This window comes from Telmatherina bonti (genome assembly GCF_933228915.1).
Source record: "Telmatherina bonti genome assembly, chromosome: 16".
NCBI lineage: Eukaryota > Metazoa > Chordata > Actinopteri > Atheriniformes > Telmatherinidae > Telmatherina > Telmatherina bonti.
The window spans coordinates 23,729,523-23,747,720 of record NC_136614.1 but is presented as its reverse complement, the minus strand read 5'-3'; the positions used below and the strand labels follow the sequence as shown (position 1 = coordinate 23,747,720).

Below are 18,198 nucleotides of genomic sequence, written 5' to 3'. Positions count from 1 at the left end.
CTCATCACATGAATGTGTGTGTGTTATGCAATGCTTTGTCTTGGCAGGTGGATGCACAACAGCCCATGCTGGGATGGGGCCAGAAGTCAGAGCAACTGCAGTTTGGATGGACTTTGCCACTTCAGCAAGGGAAGCCTTCTCCTTCTGGTTTCACTAAGAGCTGCAAAACAGTTCACACACACTCTCTCTCTCTCTCTCTCTCACACACACACACACACATATTTATATACACTCTAAGCAATCTTTATAATTGCTATACCCTGCAGGACATGAACACAAGCATGCATAAACAGCTTAACTTGCCTGGGTCATCACATTCAGTAATGGAAATTTGCACTTTTATCGGAACCATTTTAACATCAGACAACACCTTTTCATGTCAAGTGAGATACAAAACAAATATGCCTCCCATGCTTTACATCAGACAATGCTTATGCAACCTTTTTCCCTTCCTGGTTCCTTCAAGTCATTCATCAGGCCACCAACAAGGAGTCCCAGCAATAAAAAAAAGTGACTTTCCACTTAAGACGTGAACAACAGCTGAGGAGCACATCTTCCTTGTAATCAGATTAACTTCAGGAAATAGGATGAATAACCTCTGGAGTGACAGATTTTCTCATCAAATAATGATGCAATTGCCTGCTGTGCAACTGTGTCCACCTTAAATGAGTTGGAATAACAACAGAAAAATGCAAGAGAGAGAGAGAAAAAAAAACCCTGTTTACATCATTCCTCCAACTGTGCACTGATGACTCTTGAGACTGTCAAAACATTATAACAATTTGAAAACCAGCAGCATTTATTTTTAGTCACTTTAAATGAAATATTTGCCTAAATGTAAGTTTTTCTCTTTGGCAAAATTGCTTGAAAGCATTTAAAGGGACATTTATTTCCAGCTATATGGTCGTCATCTAAAAAGCAGACAATAGGCTGCCGGTCAGGATCTAGAGGCTGCTTTTAAAACATCCATAACCTATATTTTCATGGCTGAAATAAATCAGCTCCACTGCAGCACGTCAAACCCCGCTGGTAACGCGACCACTGCATCGCCTATTAGGTTACGTGCTGGATTTAATAAAGCAGGACATCCCACTTACCTTGAAAGAACAGGTAAAAAATAAATTGATGAATAAATACATCAACATAAAATTTCCAGTTTTGTCTGTGCTAACACGTGATAAATATTACGGTGTTTTATTACGCGATTTGAGGATTTTCAATCATTTACCTGTTGCAGTAGAATAGCGGTGAAGATCGACATCCAGAGCTTGACAATCAGGCTCCTGAAGAGGGAGGAACCGTTCCAGCAGCCGGGGCGGGTGCGGACTGGAAATGGGCGTCTCCAGCTCCGGAGTCAAGCTAGGCAGAGTCACTGCAGTCACTTCCGCTTGCTTCTTCAAAATAAAACATCTACTTGTGGGGAATTAATAAACAAAAGGGAAAATAAAATCAAGTAAGAAATTAATTCAAGGTTTCATTTATTCAAATATGGTTTTGAAAAACGTTTTTCCTGTAAGTTCCCATATATCAGGGCCAAGGCATTCATACAAAAGTTATACCTATCCTGTTCATGGATTTAATAGATTTCTTGAAAATGATTCATCTTCAACCATTGAACCTTGACGTCATAGAAGGTGATAAACATATGCTGAACTGCTTTACACTTAAAGGTGTACCTAGCATGTATTTACTATTTATTACAGTTCGATGCTATTGAATACAGTATTAACATTTTTCATGAATATAAATGAAAATGTTAAATCTTGTTTAAAGTGAAATTCATCATACAGAAAAAAATTCAGTCTTATGTTTTAATTGTTTCAACAGTTAATCAGAAAGTGAAGGGGAGAACAAAGTATCACATAAAGATGAGCTTCAAGTACATTGTGCAAGCACTAAATAAAACAAACCATTAGAGTAGTTAATAATAATAAAAAAAATCCTCTAATTTTATATAGTACCATAGAATGGTAGCAGCTTGTCATTTAAAAGTTTAATTAAAAGTAAAATGGGGGAAATGTAGTTAAAGTACCACAAAAAAATTACTTATCAGTCATCCCATATAGGATTTGAAGCAGTTTGTTTAATGTAGGACCAAAATTCTTCAAAATATTAGCATCACTGAGTGGATCTTCTACAGATTCTACATTCAGTGACATATGTGCATCTCAAAGGCACAGGAGCTACACTGAAGCTGGGAGCAGCATATCCAGGAACTTTTTAATGTGGTGTTCAGATTAAAACAGACGTGAGCGTTGTGTGGTCTTTCAATAGATATTACGATCTGCAATGTTAATCAGAATTATTACCAACTTTGATTAAAAATACTGTGTGAAATACAAGGATTCTTGTCCATCTGGAAACCCCTAAACAGTTTTGAGTAATTTCTCATATCACAGACAACAGATTTTACAGAATTTATAGAATATAATACAAGATATAAACTTTGAAAAGAAACTAATTGATATTATAAACACAAAAAGTCCTTTATCTCACAGAATAAAAGTCTTGAAACCTAATTTATGCTGCAGAGAGAACATAAAAAGATTAATGATCAACAGTTCGACACAACTTCAGCTGTTCTGTAGCTGCTCATATCTGCTTACTGAAGTGTGACTGTTTTTTAGAGGAGCAATATTCAACTCAGCTTGATTTATATTGCACCATATCAAATACATAAGCAAACCCCAAAGTGCTTTTCAGAGCAAAAACAACATAAAAAGATACAACTATAAAAACAAGTTAAATAAAACAACTAAAAACAGATAAGATTTGAAACAGACAATGTAAAAAACCAAACTGAATATATTAACTAATATAGATAGTGATTTAAGCAAGGTTGAGTTTTACTTTGGCTCCCAAGTTAATCAACAAGCTTATCAACATGTGACTGGCCACAAGGTGACAGTAAAACAGCACAGAAAATCATTGGCCATCTTCTCTCTATGTTGGACAGAAAGGATAACTTGGCCTGACTCCAAATATATCACAATTTAAACTGCAGGACAGGGCTTCCTGCCACACCATGTGACGGAACTATTTGCTTTCATCCATACATGAACACTTACCTATATCTTGATTTATTGCAGCATATTTTGAACTTTCAGGAACATTGCGCACTACTGCATGCCACAATACACCAGAATCTTTATTAAATGTAATCCTTAAAAATCTTTCTAAGGTTTCTTGTAGATCTCTTGTGGAACCTTGTTTCATGTTGTTTGGTATGAGCATCATGACCAGAGCAAGAGATATTGTTCAGGACTGTACTCATCCTTACCACTATCTGTTTGACTTGCTGCCCTCCGGCAGACGTTACAGGTGCATACAATCCCGAACAAACACACTTAGGAACAGTTTTATCCATATAGTCATCACACTGCAAGTTGTCTTTACAACTTTATGAATGTTGGGCAAACTTTAACAATAAATTCATTGGGGGGAAAAAAAGCTTACACATATTATTGCATAACAGAGTTTTCAGATGATACTGACATTAAACCACCTGAACAAACAAACACATTAGATTCTGTTAAAAGTGTTTGCATGCATGAATGTCTCGGAAAGCAATGTTCATCAGTCTCTCGCTGTTTGTTGAAATTTTAAGGAGCAGGTGAACCAGGCTTGGACTTGTTCACAGTGATCACTAAGAGGCACAACATTTTTGTATGAAAACACATGAAGTCCAGCATCAGCCTTTGAAATCAGCCTTTTCATATGTTTGAAAATGACAGAGGAGCCCTTATGTAGACAGAATCCATCTGTGATTAATTGCATTTATGGGGTTTGTGGAGTACTACAGGAGACATGGTTTTTGCAGGTTGATTGCACCACCAACTGTCCAGCGTTAGTATTACATCTACAAGTGAGAAGTTATTACATCAGTTTATGACATACCTTGGTATTTTTGGGTTGTAGATTATTGATGTTGGTGCAAAACACTTTTAAAGACTGATGAGCAAGTTTACACAAATTTCAAAACTTTATGCAGAAGTTCTATGAGAGTAATTAACCATGTAGCATTATAAGGAATATAAAAATAATCTGACATCTGAAAAATAATTCACCATTTAATATGACAATGGCGAACATAAGAAATGACCATACAGAAGGAATTATCTCAGTGCTCATCATTGTATGGCTTGCATTGCTGTTTCAAGTCCATTTTGCTATGTGTGCATGAAGTAGTTCATAATCTTAGCAATCTGCTTTTGCCCTGTATGTTTTTATTGATATTTTAGACTTACAGCACACTTGACAACCTTAATGTCTAACTGTTTTTAAGACACTGTCTAAGTTTAGACAGTTCATTTATTCTATACTGCTTACTCCAGTTGAGGGAAGCCGGGAACTGGAGCCTATGCCAGCAACCATAAGGCGAGAGGTGGGGAACACCTTCAACAAGTTGCCAGTCTAATACAAGGCATGGTAGATCAACAGCTACTTTATAATACAGTTCAGATATTTATGATGCAGTCAGCATGTTGTTCTCTCTTGATACTTGTTTGTAGGTTTTCCTGATTCACCTGCAAGTTAATTTGGGACCAAATATTTCATGGCTTTAACGGTTGATGCTTGCAACAGTATCAGAATGTGGATTATCCTACTCACGCGTCCAGTATGGGTATCACAGTGCTATAATATGGATCATATTCCTTCTATCTACAGGTTTTCATTGAGGAGTTAATTTTCTGCATTATTGTTTCATAGTCATCAGTTCCCTTAATCTGTTTTAAATTTGATCCAGTTGTGAATATTCAATATAAAACCATCGATGCAAAGTGAATGGTATGGTTTTAGTCTCATTTCCTGTAAAAAAATGGTCTTATTTTTTTTCTACAGGACAGAGTAAAGTCAGTCAGGGAGTGATGTCAAAAGAGCCATTTGCAGGGTTGTCAACGTGAATTAAGTGATTGCTGGTGATTTAAAGACTGAACCACAGAATTAAAAAATGTTTAAAAAGCTATTAAACAGCCTTAGAAATTAGTTATTTACTTATTCCTTAAAATCAATGTGCTGCTCACCAGAACTGTAAAAATCAAACTAAAACCAAGAAAAAAAACATTTCTAGTAACACATATGCATCACTTACAAGATGATTTACCATAACAAAAAGAAACCCCAAACTTACCGGGTTAACAGTTTATTCTGATCTACAATTAACCTTTAATCCAGCCAGTTAAGTCCAACAAATCAAGATAAGCATGAATGCGTCCATGCATTGCAATACCTGCATCTGATAAATCATTAGGTTAAACAATATTGTCATTTGTAAACTAAAACAGGAAATGAAATCAACAAGCCCACATGCTGACCTAAAGAGAAATGTGACAAAACAAAAAGAAAAAAACTGTTTGCTCTTCATTTGGAAGCTGATAGTACAGAGGTGTGATGTACCAAATGAAACGTTTACATTTTGACAATTTTCAGTGTATTCATTTGATTTATAAATTATTCAGAAATGAAAGAGAACCATTTTGGTTTTTCTTTGTCTTCCTCCAATCTTAACACATAAACCGCATGTCCAGTTTGGGCTTTTTCTTCCGCGACTGAAACCAGCAGTTCCATCATGCTAGCTGGGGTACGCTCAGAAGGCTCTAAAAAGCTGGTTTGGCATGTAGCCCAGGTGAAGGAAGGATGTTTGAGCTTCTCTCTCAAGGCTGGCCAACTCCTGGACTGTCGGGGCCAGAACATCCACGTGACCCTTATAGTTTCCACCTGGGCAGGAACAACAGGTTTGTTGGTGAAATTCAACATAAAAGTAAGAAAAAAAAAATGTTGCTGTCTTGTAAACTGTTGAACTCACCTCCTAGTGCTCTGCGCTGCCCGTAGGTCACTTTTCCATCAAACTCATCTGCAGGTACTTTGATGTCTGGCTCACACTGAGTGATGGTACACTTAAGATGCTCCTCAATTTCTGATAGAAGCTGCAATATAGGAAAAGAAGAAACAAACAGTCCTGCTGAATCAGAGACCAGATTCTATTTTAAACACCCAGAACCTGCTGAGACTTTGTTCACCTCTTTCTCGTTGTACCAGATCGTGCAACCTCCATCTTCCTTCAGCCGAGTGTTGTAGCAGCCTCTGCCTCGGTTTGTGCATACGTGGTACCACACCTGCACACATGGGGACAGATACACTCATTAAGCAAGCTCAAAAACGATGACTTGGAAAATCTTTGGATTCCCATCATCCACCTCACCTTCTCCTTCTCCATAGCAACCAATGAGATTGCCAGCCCCATTCTGTGAGGTAAAGAGGAAATCACTTCATTTCAGCTGGATGTTGGAAGTTAATATTTTCCAATTTCAATATTATTTCTTTGATGAATTTCAATATTCAAAATGACAAAAATTGTGCAAATAATCCCCAAAAATGTCCGTCCATGCTTGCCTTTCAGCTCTTCCAACTCTGCCAATGCGATGGACATAATTCTGCTTTTCATCTGGCAGAGTGACATTAATCACTGAGGAAAAAAAGTTCAAAATGATCAAAACTGACAACAAAAAACATTTACATGTGTACATGAAATGTAACGTAACACTTATATATACTCGTCTCCTGTCATTGTCGTACCATAAGGAACTCCACTGATGTCGATGCCTCTGGCAGCTACATCTGTGCAGATCAGCAGCCTCACTTCTTTTCTCTATGAAAACAAGATGATTTTAAAGTATCTATTAAGCGTTTATACCTAACCAAACAGCAGCAGGAAGTGTTTTTAAATACCTTGAAGCGCTCCAAATTGTGTTTACGCTCATTTGGCTTACGATCACCATGAAGACAAACGCAGGAAAACTGATGTCCTTTACTGTCGGGACCTGAAGAAAAAATGCAAATATGATCAAAATACCTTAAAAAAAATTCTAAAAGCAAACATGCAGCAACAGTTTGAGCTCCCTTTTACCCATCCCGTCCAGAGTGAAATGGGGAAAACATTTAGTGGTGCCAAATGCTCACCTCCTCCTTGCTGAATGAAATACTGCTCCATGTTGTCACAGTCAATCTTGGTGCGACAGAAAATTATAGCCTGGTCCATTTTGTGCTCCTTTATGGCCCTCACAGTGTACTCGCCCTTCAGCACTTTGATGGCCTCCGACCACATCTCTAAAATGCACAAAAGCACTAAATTCTGTGCAAGGCTTTTTATGTGATAATGTTTTTTTTTCATTATTTTATTTTATTAAATAATAAATGTTCCGTCCATTCATTTTTACCTGCAGTATTGGCTCCTGGTCTGGTGTTGTCTTTGGCATGAACTTCATCAGTCTAATCCCCAATAAACACAGATCAAAGTGTAAACTGTTAATATATTACACCAAAACTATAAGGTTACCAAGGTAACCTACCAAGTTTGAAAGATAAGCCACCATGAAGGACTCACCCGAATGTGATTTTTGCCGAGGCGTTCCCATAGACGGTCGCTTTTAGGATTGACGGGCACCACTACATGGTGGACAGTCTCTGGGACGGAGTCCTCCCCTTTCAGGTCCACCCAGGTGGGAAAATGCATGATGCGCTCAGACAACTTCTTCACATCAAATGAATGTAGGGTGGCCGAGCACACGATGACCTGGGAAAAAAAAACAGATCAGTAGACAATTTAAACTATAAACACCTGCAAATAATCCTCAGATATACCAACGCCGTGCACACACAGCTGCAGTTTGTATTGTAAAGAGTTCATATTAAGACAAGAAAAAGTCACTAAAATGTTTATTGATAGAATTATCTCAGGACAAACCTGCAGTCTCTTGCCATCAGAGGTAACTTGAGGGATCTGGTTATGAATCCTGTTGATGAAGTCTGTGTAACCCGCTGACAGGAGGCCATCCTAGAAACCCAGTGAAACCAGAGAGCAGCCCATTACAAGTTTACTTAGTTTACAATGCAAGATTTTAAGTTAAAAGTTCTTCAAACTGATGCACATACACATTCATCCAGGACCAGAAAGCGCACTTGGGAAAGACTGAGTTTCCCAGTTGATATGAGGTCATCCAGCCTACCAGGTGTTCCCACAACAATGTCAACCTGATATGGTTAAAAAAAAAAAAAAAAAAAAAAAAAAACCCCACACACACACACACACACACACACACACACACACACACACACACACACACACACACACACACACACACACACACACACAAAAAAATAGGAGGAAAAAAGGAAGCAGAGAACAGAACAAAGGTCATGTGTGAGTTTTAAAGTGACTAAAATGAAAGAGAAGCTTGATTGGAGACAGTACACATCACATACCCCCTGTTCCAAAGCTGCCAGCTGCTCTTTGGCTGCCACACCACCAATAACTAGAAGTTCCCTGTAGCAATAGATTGCAAATTATTGTACCTGATGATAAGTCTTAACGCTTAACTGACTCCATCTGCTGGTGTTAAATATGAATTACAAACAGTGCAGGAAGAACTGACATAGTTCAGCATCACTCACAAATACATTTTCACTGTAAGTCAGTTTTATGTTATTTGCGCAATCTGCTGCAGAGTCGTACCTGAGTTTGGGATTATCCACGTATTTCTTACATTGCTTAACATTGTTGAGGGTTTGCTCAGCCAGCTCTTTAGATGGCTCAATAATCAGAGCTTTGGGTGCGTTCGATGAGGTTTTCACTTGGCTCACTTTGGCACTTCCTATAAATAAATAAATAAATAAATAAATAAATAAATAAATAAATAAATAAATAAATAAATTCACACAGCAGAGACATGTTAGTCAAAAAATGTGCCATCGGCCATTAAAAATGTAGCTTTTGCGCCTATTCTGGAGAAGTTAAACATGAAATCTGAAGTTTTCTTTTTCAGTACATGTATTTGCTGCACACTTATATGTGGTTACATAGACACACACCTGTCTGAGAAGACTTGACCGTGTGACCCTCTGGTGCCTGATCCAGGGCCACAAACCCACCCTTAGGAGGATGCTTAAAATCTTCTCCTCCAAAGTTAAACTTCAGCTCAGCATTCTGTGAACAGACCATGATAACTTAGTAAAGCCTGGCATCTGTTTGATTTTCTTTTACCATTGCTTCTGGAGCAATTTCTGCAGATACCTTAAGAACACATGAGGCAAAGAAAGCTTGATTTCTGAGATTTTGAGGGATGTCAAAAGCCGAACCCAGTTCATTGCCTGTATAAAGAAAAACAGAGCAGTAGGACAAGCAATTTAGCTCTTTTCCACCTACAACAGATAAAAAAAGATATTCATTTTTAAAATGATAAAGAAATGGTACCATTTTTGGAGAACAAAATCTGGCTCTTCTCTAGGTCCAAATAGCATCCGATAGTGTCATGCATGGTAAACTCCTGTGAAGAGACCACAGACACATTTGAGAATCTACATGTGAAAATTACTCTCACAATATTGTCACAGCATTTTAACAAGATGACAAGTGAATTGTTACCTCCCCATAGCTGTCAAACTGTTTGTTATTGGATTTCTTTCCAGTACCACCAAAACCAAAACCATACTTGTCGGTTCCTAGAAAGCAAAAACAAGAGTTTAACTGAGATGCTGTGTGGTCTTAAAATGAAATTTCTTAAGAGCAGAGGAGAAATACCTAAATCCAAAGCCGCTTGACTGGTAGACCAGCCCACTCGGCACAAACCCTGGTCATGACAAGTCACTTCATAATAGTACTTTCCTAGAAGAGAAAAATATGCAAGCAAGGTAATAATAATAAATTGTACTTTCGGTTTTGTACGTTGCCATTAATCAAAACAGCCATGTGTTATGTTCTTTACAAACCTTTAGTGACACCTTTAGTGGAGCGACAGCCGTGCCACTCTTTAAACTCTCTGCTCTGGCAGCATAGTCCATCAGGGCCGATAGCTAAGCACAGATAAGTTAAATGACAAAAAAGCACATGCTGCAAAAAAAACAAAACAAAACAAAAAAACAAACGGAAAATGACAGTCCTTTATAACTACAGATTTTCTTCAAGCATCTCTTACCAAAGGCTGGACTACGATCATATGGATTCATCTGCCAGTTGTTGAAGACTGAGAAAACAAAAAAAAAGGGCCATCAGTAGGACAAAATCCTGTGCCAGACTTGTTCTTGTAAAGTTGAGAGAGGAATACAGTGTTATTAAAAAAAGGTTTTAATAAAAATTGTCTTACTAGTTCCTCCTGTTTTTACTGCAGCTCTGCCTTTCTTGCCCTCCTGCTGATCCTTCAGGGTCTCATACACAATTTGGATCACTGGGATACTAAAGGCCTGAAAAAAAGGGATTAACAATTAATCTTTAACTTTATTATAACCTTTATTATGGATCCCCATTAGATATTGCCTCAGCAACACCTAGTCTAGCTGGGGACCATCTATCCACTGTATACAGTACCAACTGGAGGTTAGGACACACTTTCCCTTTAAATCCAATGGAAAATCTGTCCAACTTTTGACTGGTAGTGCAGGTGTAAAATAATATGTCTAAGCAGCATACTTACTCCTGTTTTACCACTGCCGGTTTCTGCAGCCTTGAAGAAAGAGAAGAGAAAAAGATAACAGATGTTAAAATGTAAAGATGCATTCATTTCCTATAAGAGAGACTTTTTACGGAAGGTGAAGCTTACCATCAGTACATCTCCTCCACCAAGAATGAGAGGTATAGACTCTGCCTGGATGTCAGTAGGTAGCCTAAAATCAGACAATGAAAACAGTGTTGAGCCTCATATGTAACATTTCCAGCAGGTTAAAACAGAACAAAAAGCACGACTTTGCACCATGTATGCCAACTCACAGCCAGTCCATCTCCTCCACAGCCTGCGCGATTTCAGGCATAACTCCCATTTCTGTCAAACAGACAAAATTAAACCAGTCAGTAAGCGTCTGTGCGGTTTTTCAAAGTTACTTGTCTTTGAAACGTTTAACGATTGTAGAGTGAAAAACAATTATTTCAGCGCAAACCTCTTACCAGAAAACGCTGCCATTGCTGCTGCTACGAGGGCTACCGAACCGGATGTGACGTATTAAAATTTGCTGCTCAGTACAACCTGTTTAAAGCTGTGTCACAACAGACAAATGTAAATGGTTCCGCGTTTTAAACTGCTTCTTAAATACTGGTCAGACTCAAAAGTGCCTCTAAAGATCAGCAGCGCAAATAAATAATTTATTCTGATGTTATATTATGACATAAAAAGTAAAACACAAACTATGTCTTTTTTTTTTTTTTACATGCTGTTGGTAGCAGGTTTAATACTTTTTACGATTACTGTTTTTGATCCTCCCTAGACACCGTAGATTTCTGACAGCTGGTTTCAGTAAATATGGCTGAAGAAAGCTTGATTGAAAGCGAAGATGAAAACATTTTGTATGATTTACTTGTTATCACTGAATGGCCTCCAGAGACGGACATCCAGGTTGGTAATACTTTCACATGTGCTAATATAATATCTGCGTCGTCTGCGTGTTGGACATTTGGTTGTGAAAAAAGAAGACTGAAAGTGAACCGTAATGAGTTGCATGGGGTCAGCTGTGCAAAGCCACGTAGCTTATAAATGGGATGAGTTATGCTTGTATGTCGTGATAAATGAAGTTTCACTCTCTCAACTCATATTACAGACGACCTTTAGCCATATTTCATCCTAATTATTGTAGTAATACTCACATTTAATCGCCTGGCAGGTGTTTCCCCCCATTTCTTTCACCAATAAAGTACCTTTTGCCACTATTAGATAGGTAAAAGTTTACATTCAGTAGAAAATCGTTGCAATTTTTTTTAAACAAATAAAATAAACTACACAGTTAAACCTTTCAATTAATACTCTAATTTTTTATAATCTTTTAATAATCACTTTGCAAATTGAACAAATGGACTCAGTTTAACAAATGCATAACTAACATACCTGATACTTCTGATCAATTGCAGCTACGTGGCAACAAGGAATACAGCACCTCCATAATTGCAAAAGCAGTGACAGGTAAGTTCTTCTTTTTGTAGCCTGCGTACACTGTAATGCATGTCAAATATGATTCTTCATTTCCATTGTACAATCTCTCGAACCAAGTATTCAGCTGCTGACTTTAACTAGTGTTTGTTCATATTTGTTGGTGTTTATCTCCTAAATTTGCAGTTAGTTTATTAATCATGCTGTACTTACACCTTTTTATTGATGGGTTTACATGTTATTCCACCATGTGCATGAGGGGTGGGAAAATCGAATTAAAAAAAAAAAAAATCGAAAATCTGGATTGTTTTTGCTTCAGTTTCAAAATCGATTTTTTTGGGTTAAAAAAAAAAAATCGATTTTTTTCCCCAAATAAATAAAAATAATCCATAATAAAATTTCTGTGATTTTTATATATTTTTTATTATTTTTTACTTGTCTTCTTTTGCATTAAAGCAGCAGAATGATGATTTAGTGACTGTGTTTTTTCCTAATTGAAATCAAGAAAAATGTCTAAGAAAAAAGAAGTTTTATACATTTGTTTTCATTCTACAAAAACCAGCTATGTCAAAGAATTGTGAGAAATGCAATTTAAATCGAATCAGCACCCAAAAAATCAGAATCGAATCGAATTGGGACGAAAGCATATTGTCACTGCCCTAATGTGCATCCATCTGATTGCAGTGTGTGATAGGAAGCAAGAAATATGCACTGTTAGGGACTATGAAGTCCTGCAACCGTACAAGTATTCCAAAAATCTGCTCTACCAGGGCAAATAAGATGTTGGACTTATTCCATGCAAATATTAAAAATGCATTCAGCTCATCTGCCCTGCCTCCTTTAGAAAGGTCAGACCTTAAGCTTTGAGATAGACTCTGTGGACCACATAGAGAGGATATCATTGACAGGTTTATGATAGATTATATTGACTTCTGTGTGGAGAGCATTGTCCCAACAACTAGTGATGTGCTAGAGAGACTGTTATTAGCTTACCTCAGTATGTAATCGAACACCTTTTAGGTCCTATAACAGTTTTCATATTATACTGGGCTTGGGTTTGAAGATGATTCATCTACCTGCTTCAGAGAGCCCACTCTCATCTGGACCAATCAGGCAGCACTTTGAAGATTTCTCGAGTGCTTTTAATGCAATTCAGGCTTTTCTGCTATATGAGAAGGTCCATAAATTCCAGGTGGACACCTCAACAATTATCTGGATTTGTGACCACCTAACAAACATACCACAGTCTGCGAGGGTAAAAAGTTGTGTGTCAGCAGCACAGGATCACCATGCAGGACTGTACTGTCACCATTTCTCTTCCCACTGTACATCTCAGACTTCCAATACAGCTCCAAGTCCTGTCATCTCCAGAAATACTCTGATTACTCAGCAGTTGTTTGTATCAGTGATTGACAGAAGCTGAGTACAGAGAACTGTTCAATTTGAATCTTCTTAAGCAAGCTGTAATCATTCAATGTCGGCATCAAGATGTTGCATATCTTCTATTAGTCTGTTGTGTAAAATACAATCAGCTTTGTAGCCATCTGCTGGGGGAGCAACATCAGAGCCAGAGACCTAAAAAGCTCAAGAAACTGATTACTGAAACTGGCTCTGTGGTGAGGATAACTCTGAACCTGATTATCTAAACAAAATGTTGTACAAGCAGCTGAAAATAATACATTCTCTACACAACACAGCGAATAAACAACAGAGTGCCTTCAGTGTAAGACTTTGTCACTTCCGAGGCAAGACAGAAAGGCATGAGAGATCATTCCTGCTGGCAGTATTGACCTATGGAATCTCGACTGGTTGTCTGGGACACTGAAAGAAAACAAAATGTAGATATGAAATGTGATTACATGGATACAACAACTATGCTTTCTAATTGTTGAATCTTCCACAGGACCATTCCGCTTAGTCCTTCACTATCTATGGTATAGGTAAGTTTGACATTATCCTTACATAAACTAACATGGCTGACTTCTCTCTGTATGTTTTATAGTTTTATCTTAAATGATTATTTATAATTTTAGTATTAGAGTAAATTCCTTTACAGGTTTATGTTGAACATTTGACCTTCTGTTATCATACACTGCTTGATTGTGACATATTGACAATCTGCCTAATATTGGGGGGAGTTTGGATCAGTCAGGATGAAGATAAAGAACATCTAAAGGTGTGCTCAAGTGTTTGGTACTGGAGTATTAGCAGTAAATGCTTTGGACGCTGTTGTGTTTGGTCTTTGTTGGTCGGAGTTGCATCCCACACGTGCCATTAGTTTGACAATTGAGGAATTTGGAGGAGGAATGAACACGTAACACTCTTTGTTTTCTGTGATATATTTTATTTGATACTTTCCAAAAACAGTTTTTGGGAGGGTCACTCCTATCCTGCTGGATGAGGTTGATACTGTGGGGAATTGTGTTGCCATGAGAGGGTGACTTTTCTGCTTTTTCCTGCAGCCTTTTTTTCTAAACCACTTTGATTGCCTGGACCTGCATTATTCTGCCAATTCTTTGGATTTTAATCCTTTCCTCATTGTATAAAAAGTGTTGTAAAATCAACCTGTCGATGGTTTTAATGTTAGGACTGATTTATTTGATTTTACTGTATATTTCCAATCTCTCATGTAAGAAAAATGAAAAAGATTTCTGTATTTTAACTTAAAGTCTAATGAAAGGATAAGTAGTGTTGTATGCTAAACTTATTAGACTGACATATACACTGCCATAGGGCTGGGCGATATGACCTTTTAGTAATATCTCGATATTTTTATGGCATGTTACGATATTTGATATATATCGCGATATTTACCTTAGCCTTGAATTAATGCTTTGGTGCAGACAGTCACATCAGTAAGATGATTTTGTGTCTATATTAAAACATAATTGTTCATACTGCATTAAGATATGCTGATTTTAAACATTCATGCCAAAAGGATGAAATTGTAACAAAGCAAACTGATCAAAACCGTATTTATTGAACAGTTAAAGCAGTGGCAGAAACATGTCATTTTAAAACAAAGTAAAGTGCCTTTACATGATGTAATAAATGCAATGTATGAAAATAGGGGCTCTAGGGGGGGACTTTTCAAATGATGAAATAAATTTGGGGTACTACTACCTTTTGTGGCAACCCTTTTGCGGCATACTTTGCATACGACAGTTGTTTGGTCAGCATCTTGTCTCCGGTATCCAAACCACCGCCAGATGATGGATCCTGTACTATTTTTCTTCTATTCTTTTCTTTTTTGCAATTGAAACAGGCTATCCTTTTGAAAAATTATTTTGAATACCATTAAAACCACATAAATCAGCTTTGTCCTCCTTTATTAAATGTTAGATTATCAAATTTAACCAAAGGATTCTTATGTTTTGTGGAATAGCTAGCTGCATGTTCAACCCTCCTCCTTTTTCTGGGTTTGGGACTGCTCAGTGACCCAAAAGAGACACTTTGACAGAGATACATTTATGTTTTTTAATTTGTGTAGTTTTCTTACTTTTAGTTTAGTCTTTAGTTTTAGCTTGCTTTGGGTTGAACTATTATAAGGCTTTGCTTTATGGATACGTTTTTGAGTTGTCGTGTATTTTTTTAAATGGCAGAGTTTAGCGTAGAAATCAGTCTTATAATACAGGCAGAATGTCCTCGTATCGTCTCCAATAAACGGCTTCAGCCAGCTTTTAATTCAGGGTTTGATTCACACTCCTTTCTGGACTTTCTAGAGACATGACGAGCTAGATAAATATGCTTGTGTCACACACAGTGGATGAGGAGAGTACGTGACAGAGGCTGTGAATGTAATCAAATAGAATTAGTTATTTTTGCGTGACGTGAAAAACTTTGTAATTTATGTCCCACTCTGTAATCCAGAGCGGGATCAGTGGCGGATTTGGCTGTTCATTGTGACTGTAGGTGGAGTCGTGCAGGTGTCCTCTCTGCTCCTCTGACTGGCTGCAGCTGCAGCCGCAGCCGGAGCGACTGAGTGCTTTAGGACGGGGAGAGACTCTCGTTCATAACAATAACTTTACAATATGCGCTATAAAGTCAGTCGCCAAAATACCAGGAAAGTCTCCAATAACTCCAGTAAAATTTGCTAGATTTGTCGCTAGTCGCTTTTCACAAAAAAAGTCGCCAGATTTAGAGAGAAAGTCGCCAAGTTGGTAACAGCGGCTACACGCTGCCTCTCATGACGTAGCACGTAGCTCACGTTATGTACGTAACGAGGTGCGCTCGCTTTGACTCTGTGCAAAGCGATGCAGAGTCGAGGAGGAGGGAGGAAACCCCGCCCACAGCTAAAAACACCTGCTTGACAACAGGATACTCGAATATGACGAATATAGGCATTTTCTATATCGTACAGAGGACTAGCCACGATATCTCGAGTATATTCGATATATTGCCCAGCCCTACACTGCCAGTCAAAAGTTTGGACACATTCCTATTGAACTTAATGGGGTAAAGTGTGTCCAAACGTTTGACTGGTAGTGTACAGTCAGTAAAACTGAGGGTTTCCTGTCTTGACTACAATTTCCATAATAGTTTTGATAGTTTAAAATCTTTGTTTTAATACTGTTCTTTTTCTAAAATATAATTCCATAAAATGTACATTTATTTCAGAGTATGTATAAATACAGATTTTTGTTTATAGACTTATTCCATAATTTTGTTTTCCTGAAAAGGCTGCATCATAAATTGTTCCCTTAATGCAAATCTTGTTAATAAGTTTATTTTCTACGTCCTACCAAAACCAGCTAAAAATATGATACTAAAATGTAAGATTATGAGGGAACGAATAATTGGTTTGCTTTGATTCCTGGTTTGAATAAACCTTATCTAAGATTAAAAAGATTAAAAACCATCTACATCTTTTTTCAACATGCTTGAACCCCTCTTAGATTAGCTTTTTCATACTTTGAAAGATATACTAATCCAAAATGAACTGAAATATTTATTCAACATTTCTGATGTTGACTAAACTCCAACTCCTCTTGCTGTAAACTATCTGATGGAAGACGCTAACACAAGCTAAGATCTTTCTGGCAGTGGATTCTTTAATTCTTTAGCCTGGAGGCCTGCTTATGCTCTCAGCAGGTGGTTAGCTAGCACCATCAATAACCTTATTAAATATTTAAGAACTCTTCCAGCTATGGAAGTTCCTTTTCTTTTTATGGATAGTAAAAGATCAGGGATTTTTTTTCCATATACTGAGGCTGCACTACAGATATTGTACACAAGGTTCATTGGTCATTGCATTGATGTCAAGTAGACTGAAAGATTCAATGAAAATTGACATTAAATGAAAAATGCTGAAATAACAAAGACATGAAAATCATCTATTTACCTTTCAGTTTTATGTTTCTGTTTATTTCAGTGCAGGGTCATCAGGAATAAAAGCTGGTACAGGAAACTGTAACTAAACAGCAACAAAACTGAATCTTTTCTAGTGTAATTGCCCTGATACAAGCAGTAATGACATTTTTAAGTGCATTTAGAATAAACCAAATAAGTCCACATACAGAAGTATTATCATTATTAAACATTTATTGAGATTAGATTCCTCCTTAATGGGGGTATTTGAACAGCATTAATGGACATTTTAATTGTACCTAATCATTTCTTTGAATAAAAATTTGGGTTTGTTGGATATCAGATGATTAATCTCATTTGAAAGAAATTTAGTATTAGTTACTTTCAATATTTTATGGGATGTAATGATAGCCACTTCACAACAGATTTTAATTAACATCTTAAATACCATGAAATCATTGTGACTTAACTCATTGGCTGCCAGGCATCGTTGCTGCAAAGAGCCCCAGCGTTTTGGAGCATATTTTGGCTCATCTGTCTGTACTGTGGAATGTGTGGGGGGGGGGGCAATTTGGCCAGGTGTGTGCGTTGGGTGTCTTTGGGTTGCGCACGCTGAAAGCATTCATAACTTGTTGCACACTCGGGGCGTGCATTTTCGACAGATTTTGGCATGCGCCCAGCCAAATCGGCTTTCCGTATACAGAAAGCATATATAAAATGTTTTGCAAAACACATTACATCACCAAAAGGTGATGTAATGTGTTGTGGCACCTATTTGGCACCGTTGGGAGAAATCAAGGCAGATAGGTCTACCTTGATTTCTCCAAATGGTGCCAAATAGGTACTGATGGTAACTTTTTTTTATTTTTTTTGCCCCACTCCAATAGGTTAAAACAAATTAACACAATAATACTTGGAAAGCGGGTCCTGTGGCACTGACCAATCAGCTGATTTTTGGGAAGGAAAGAACCTATCTAGCCTTAGG

The 18,198-nt window shown here is 37.5% G+C and overlaps 2 protein-coding genes across 2 annotated transcripts in view; one reads left to right on the top strand and one right to left on the bottom strand.

Moving 5' to 3' along the window:
- Nucleotides 1–5,136: 5,136 nt before the first annotated feature.
- ddx1 (DEAD (Asp-Glu-Ala-Asp) box helicase 1) lies at nucleotides 5,137–10,975 on the bottom strand. Its single transcript, XM_079255746.1, has 26 exons — nucleotides 10,934–10,975; nucleotides 10,760–10,811; nucleotides 10,593–10,656; nucleotides 10,467–10,496; nucleotides 10,140–10,236; nucleotides 9,972–10,019; nucleotides 9,766–9,849; nucleotides 9,578–9,661; nucleotides 9,422–9,498; nucleotides 9,251–9,323; nucleotides 9,071–9,147; nucleotides 8,869–8,983; nucleotides 8,513–8,651; nucleotides 8,263–8,323; nucleotides 7,933–8,031; nucleotides 7,745–7,834; nucleotides 7,385–7,573; nucleotides 7,218–7,269; nucleotides 6,961–7,107; nucleotides 6,730–6,821; nucleotides 6,577–6,649; nucleotides 6,394–6,466; nucleotides 6,203–6,245; nucleotides 6,021–6,116; nucleotides 5,807–5,927; nucleotides 5,137–5,718 (listed from the first exon to the last, which is right to left on the bottom strand). The coding sequence occupies exons 1-26, from the start codon at nucleotides 10,947–10,949 to the stop codon at nucleotides 5,588–5,590; spliced, it is 2,223 nt and encodes a 740-aa protein (XP_079111872.1). The 5' UTR covers nucleotides 10,950–10,975; the 3' UTR covers nucleotides 5,137–5,587.
- A 308-nt stretch (nucleotides 10,976–11,283) lies between these two features.
- nbas (NBAS subunit of NRZ tethering complex) overlaps nucleotides 11,284–18,198 on the top strand; it is a 181,537-nt gene continuing 174,622 nt past the window's right edge. The window contains exons 1-3 of the mRNA XM_079255987.1: nucleotides 11,284–11,378; nucleotides 11,888–11,939; nucleotides 13,810–13,846. Coding sequence (XP_079112113.1) covers nucleotides 11,286–11,378; nucleotides 11,888–11,939; nucleotides 13,810–13,846 — 182 coding nt within the window. The 5' untranslated portion in view covers nucleotides 11,284–11,285. The remainder of the gene's footprint in view (nucleotides 11,379–11,887; nucleotides 11,940–13,809; nucleotides 13,847–18,198) is intronic.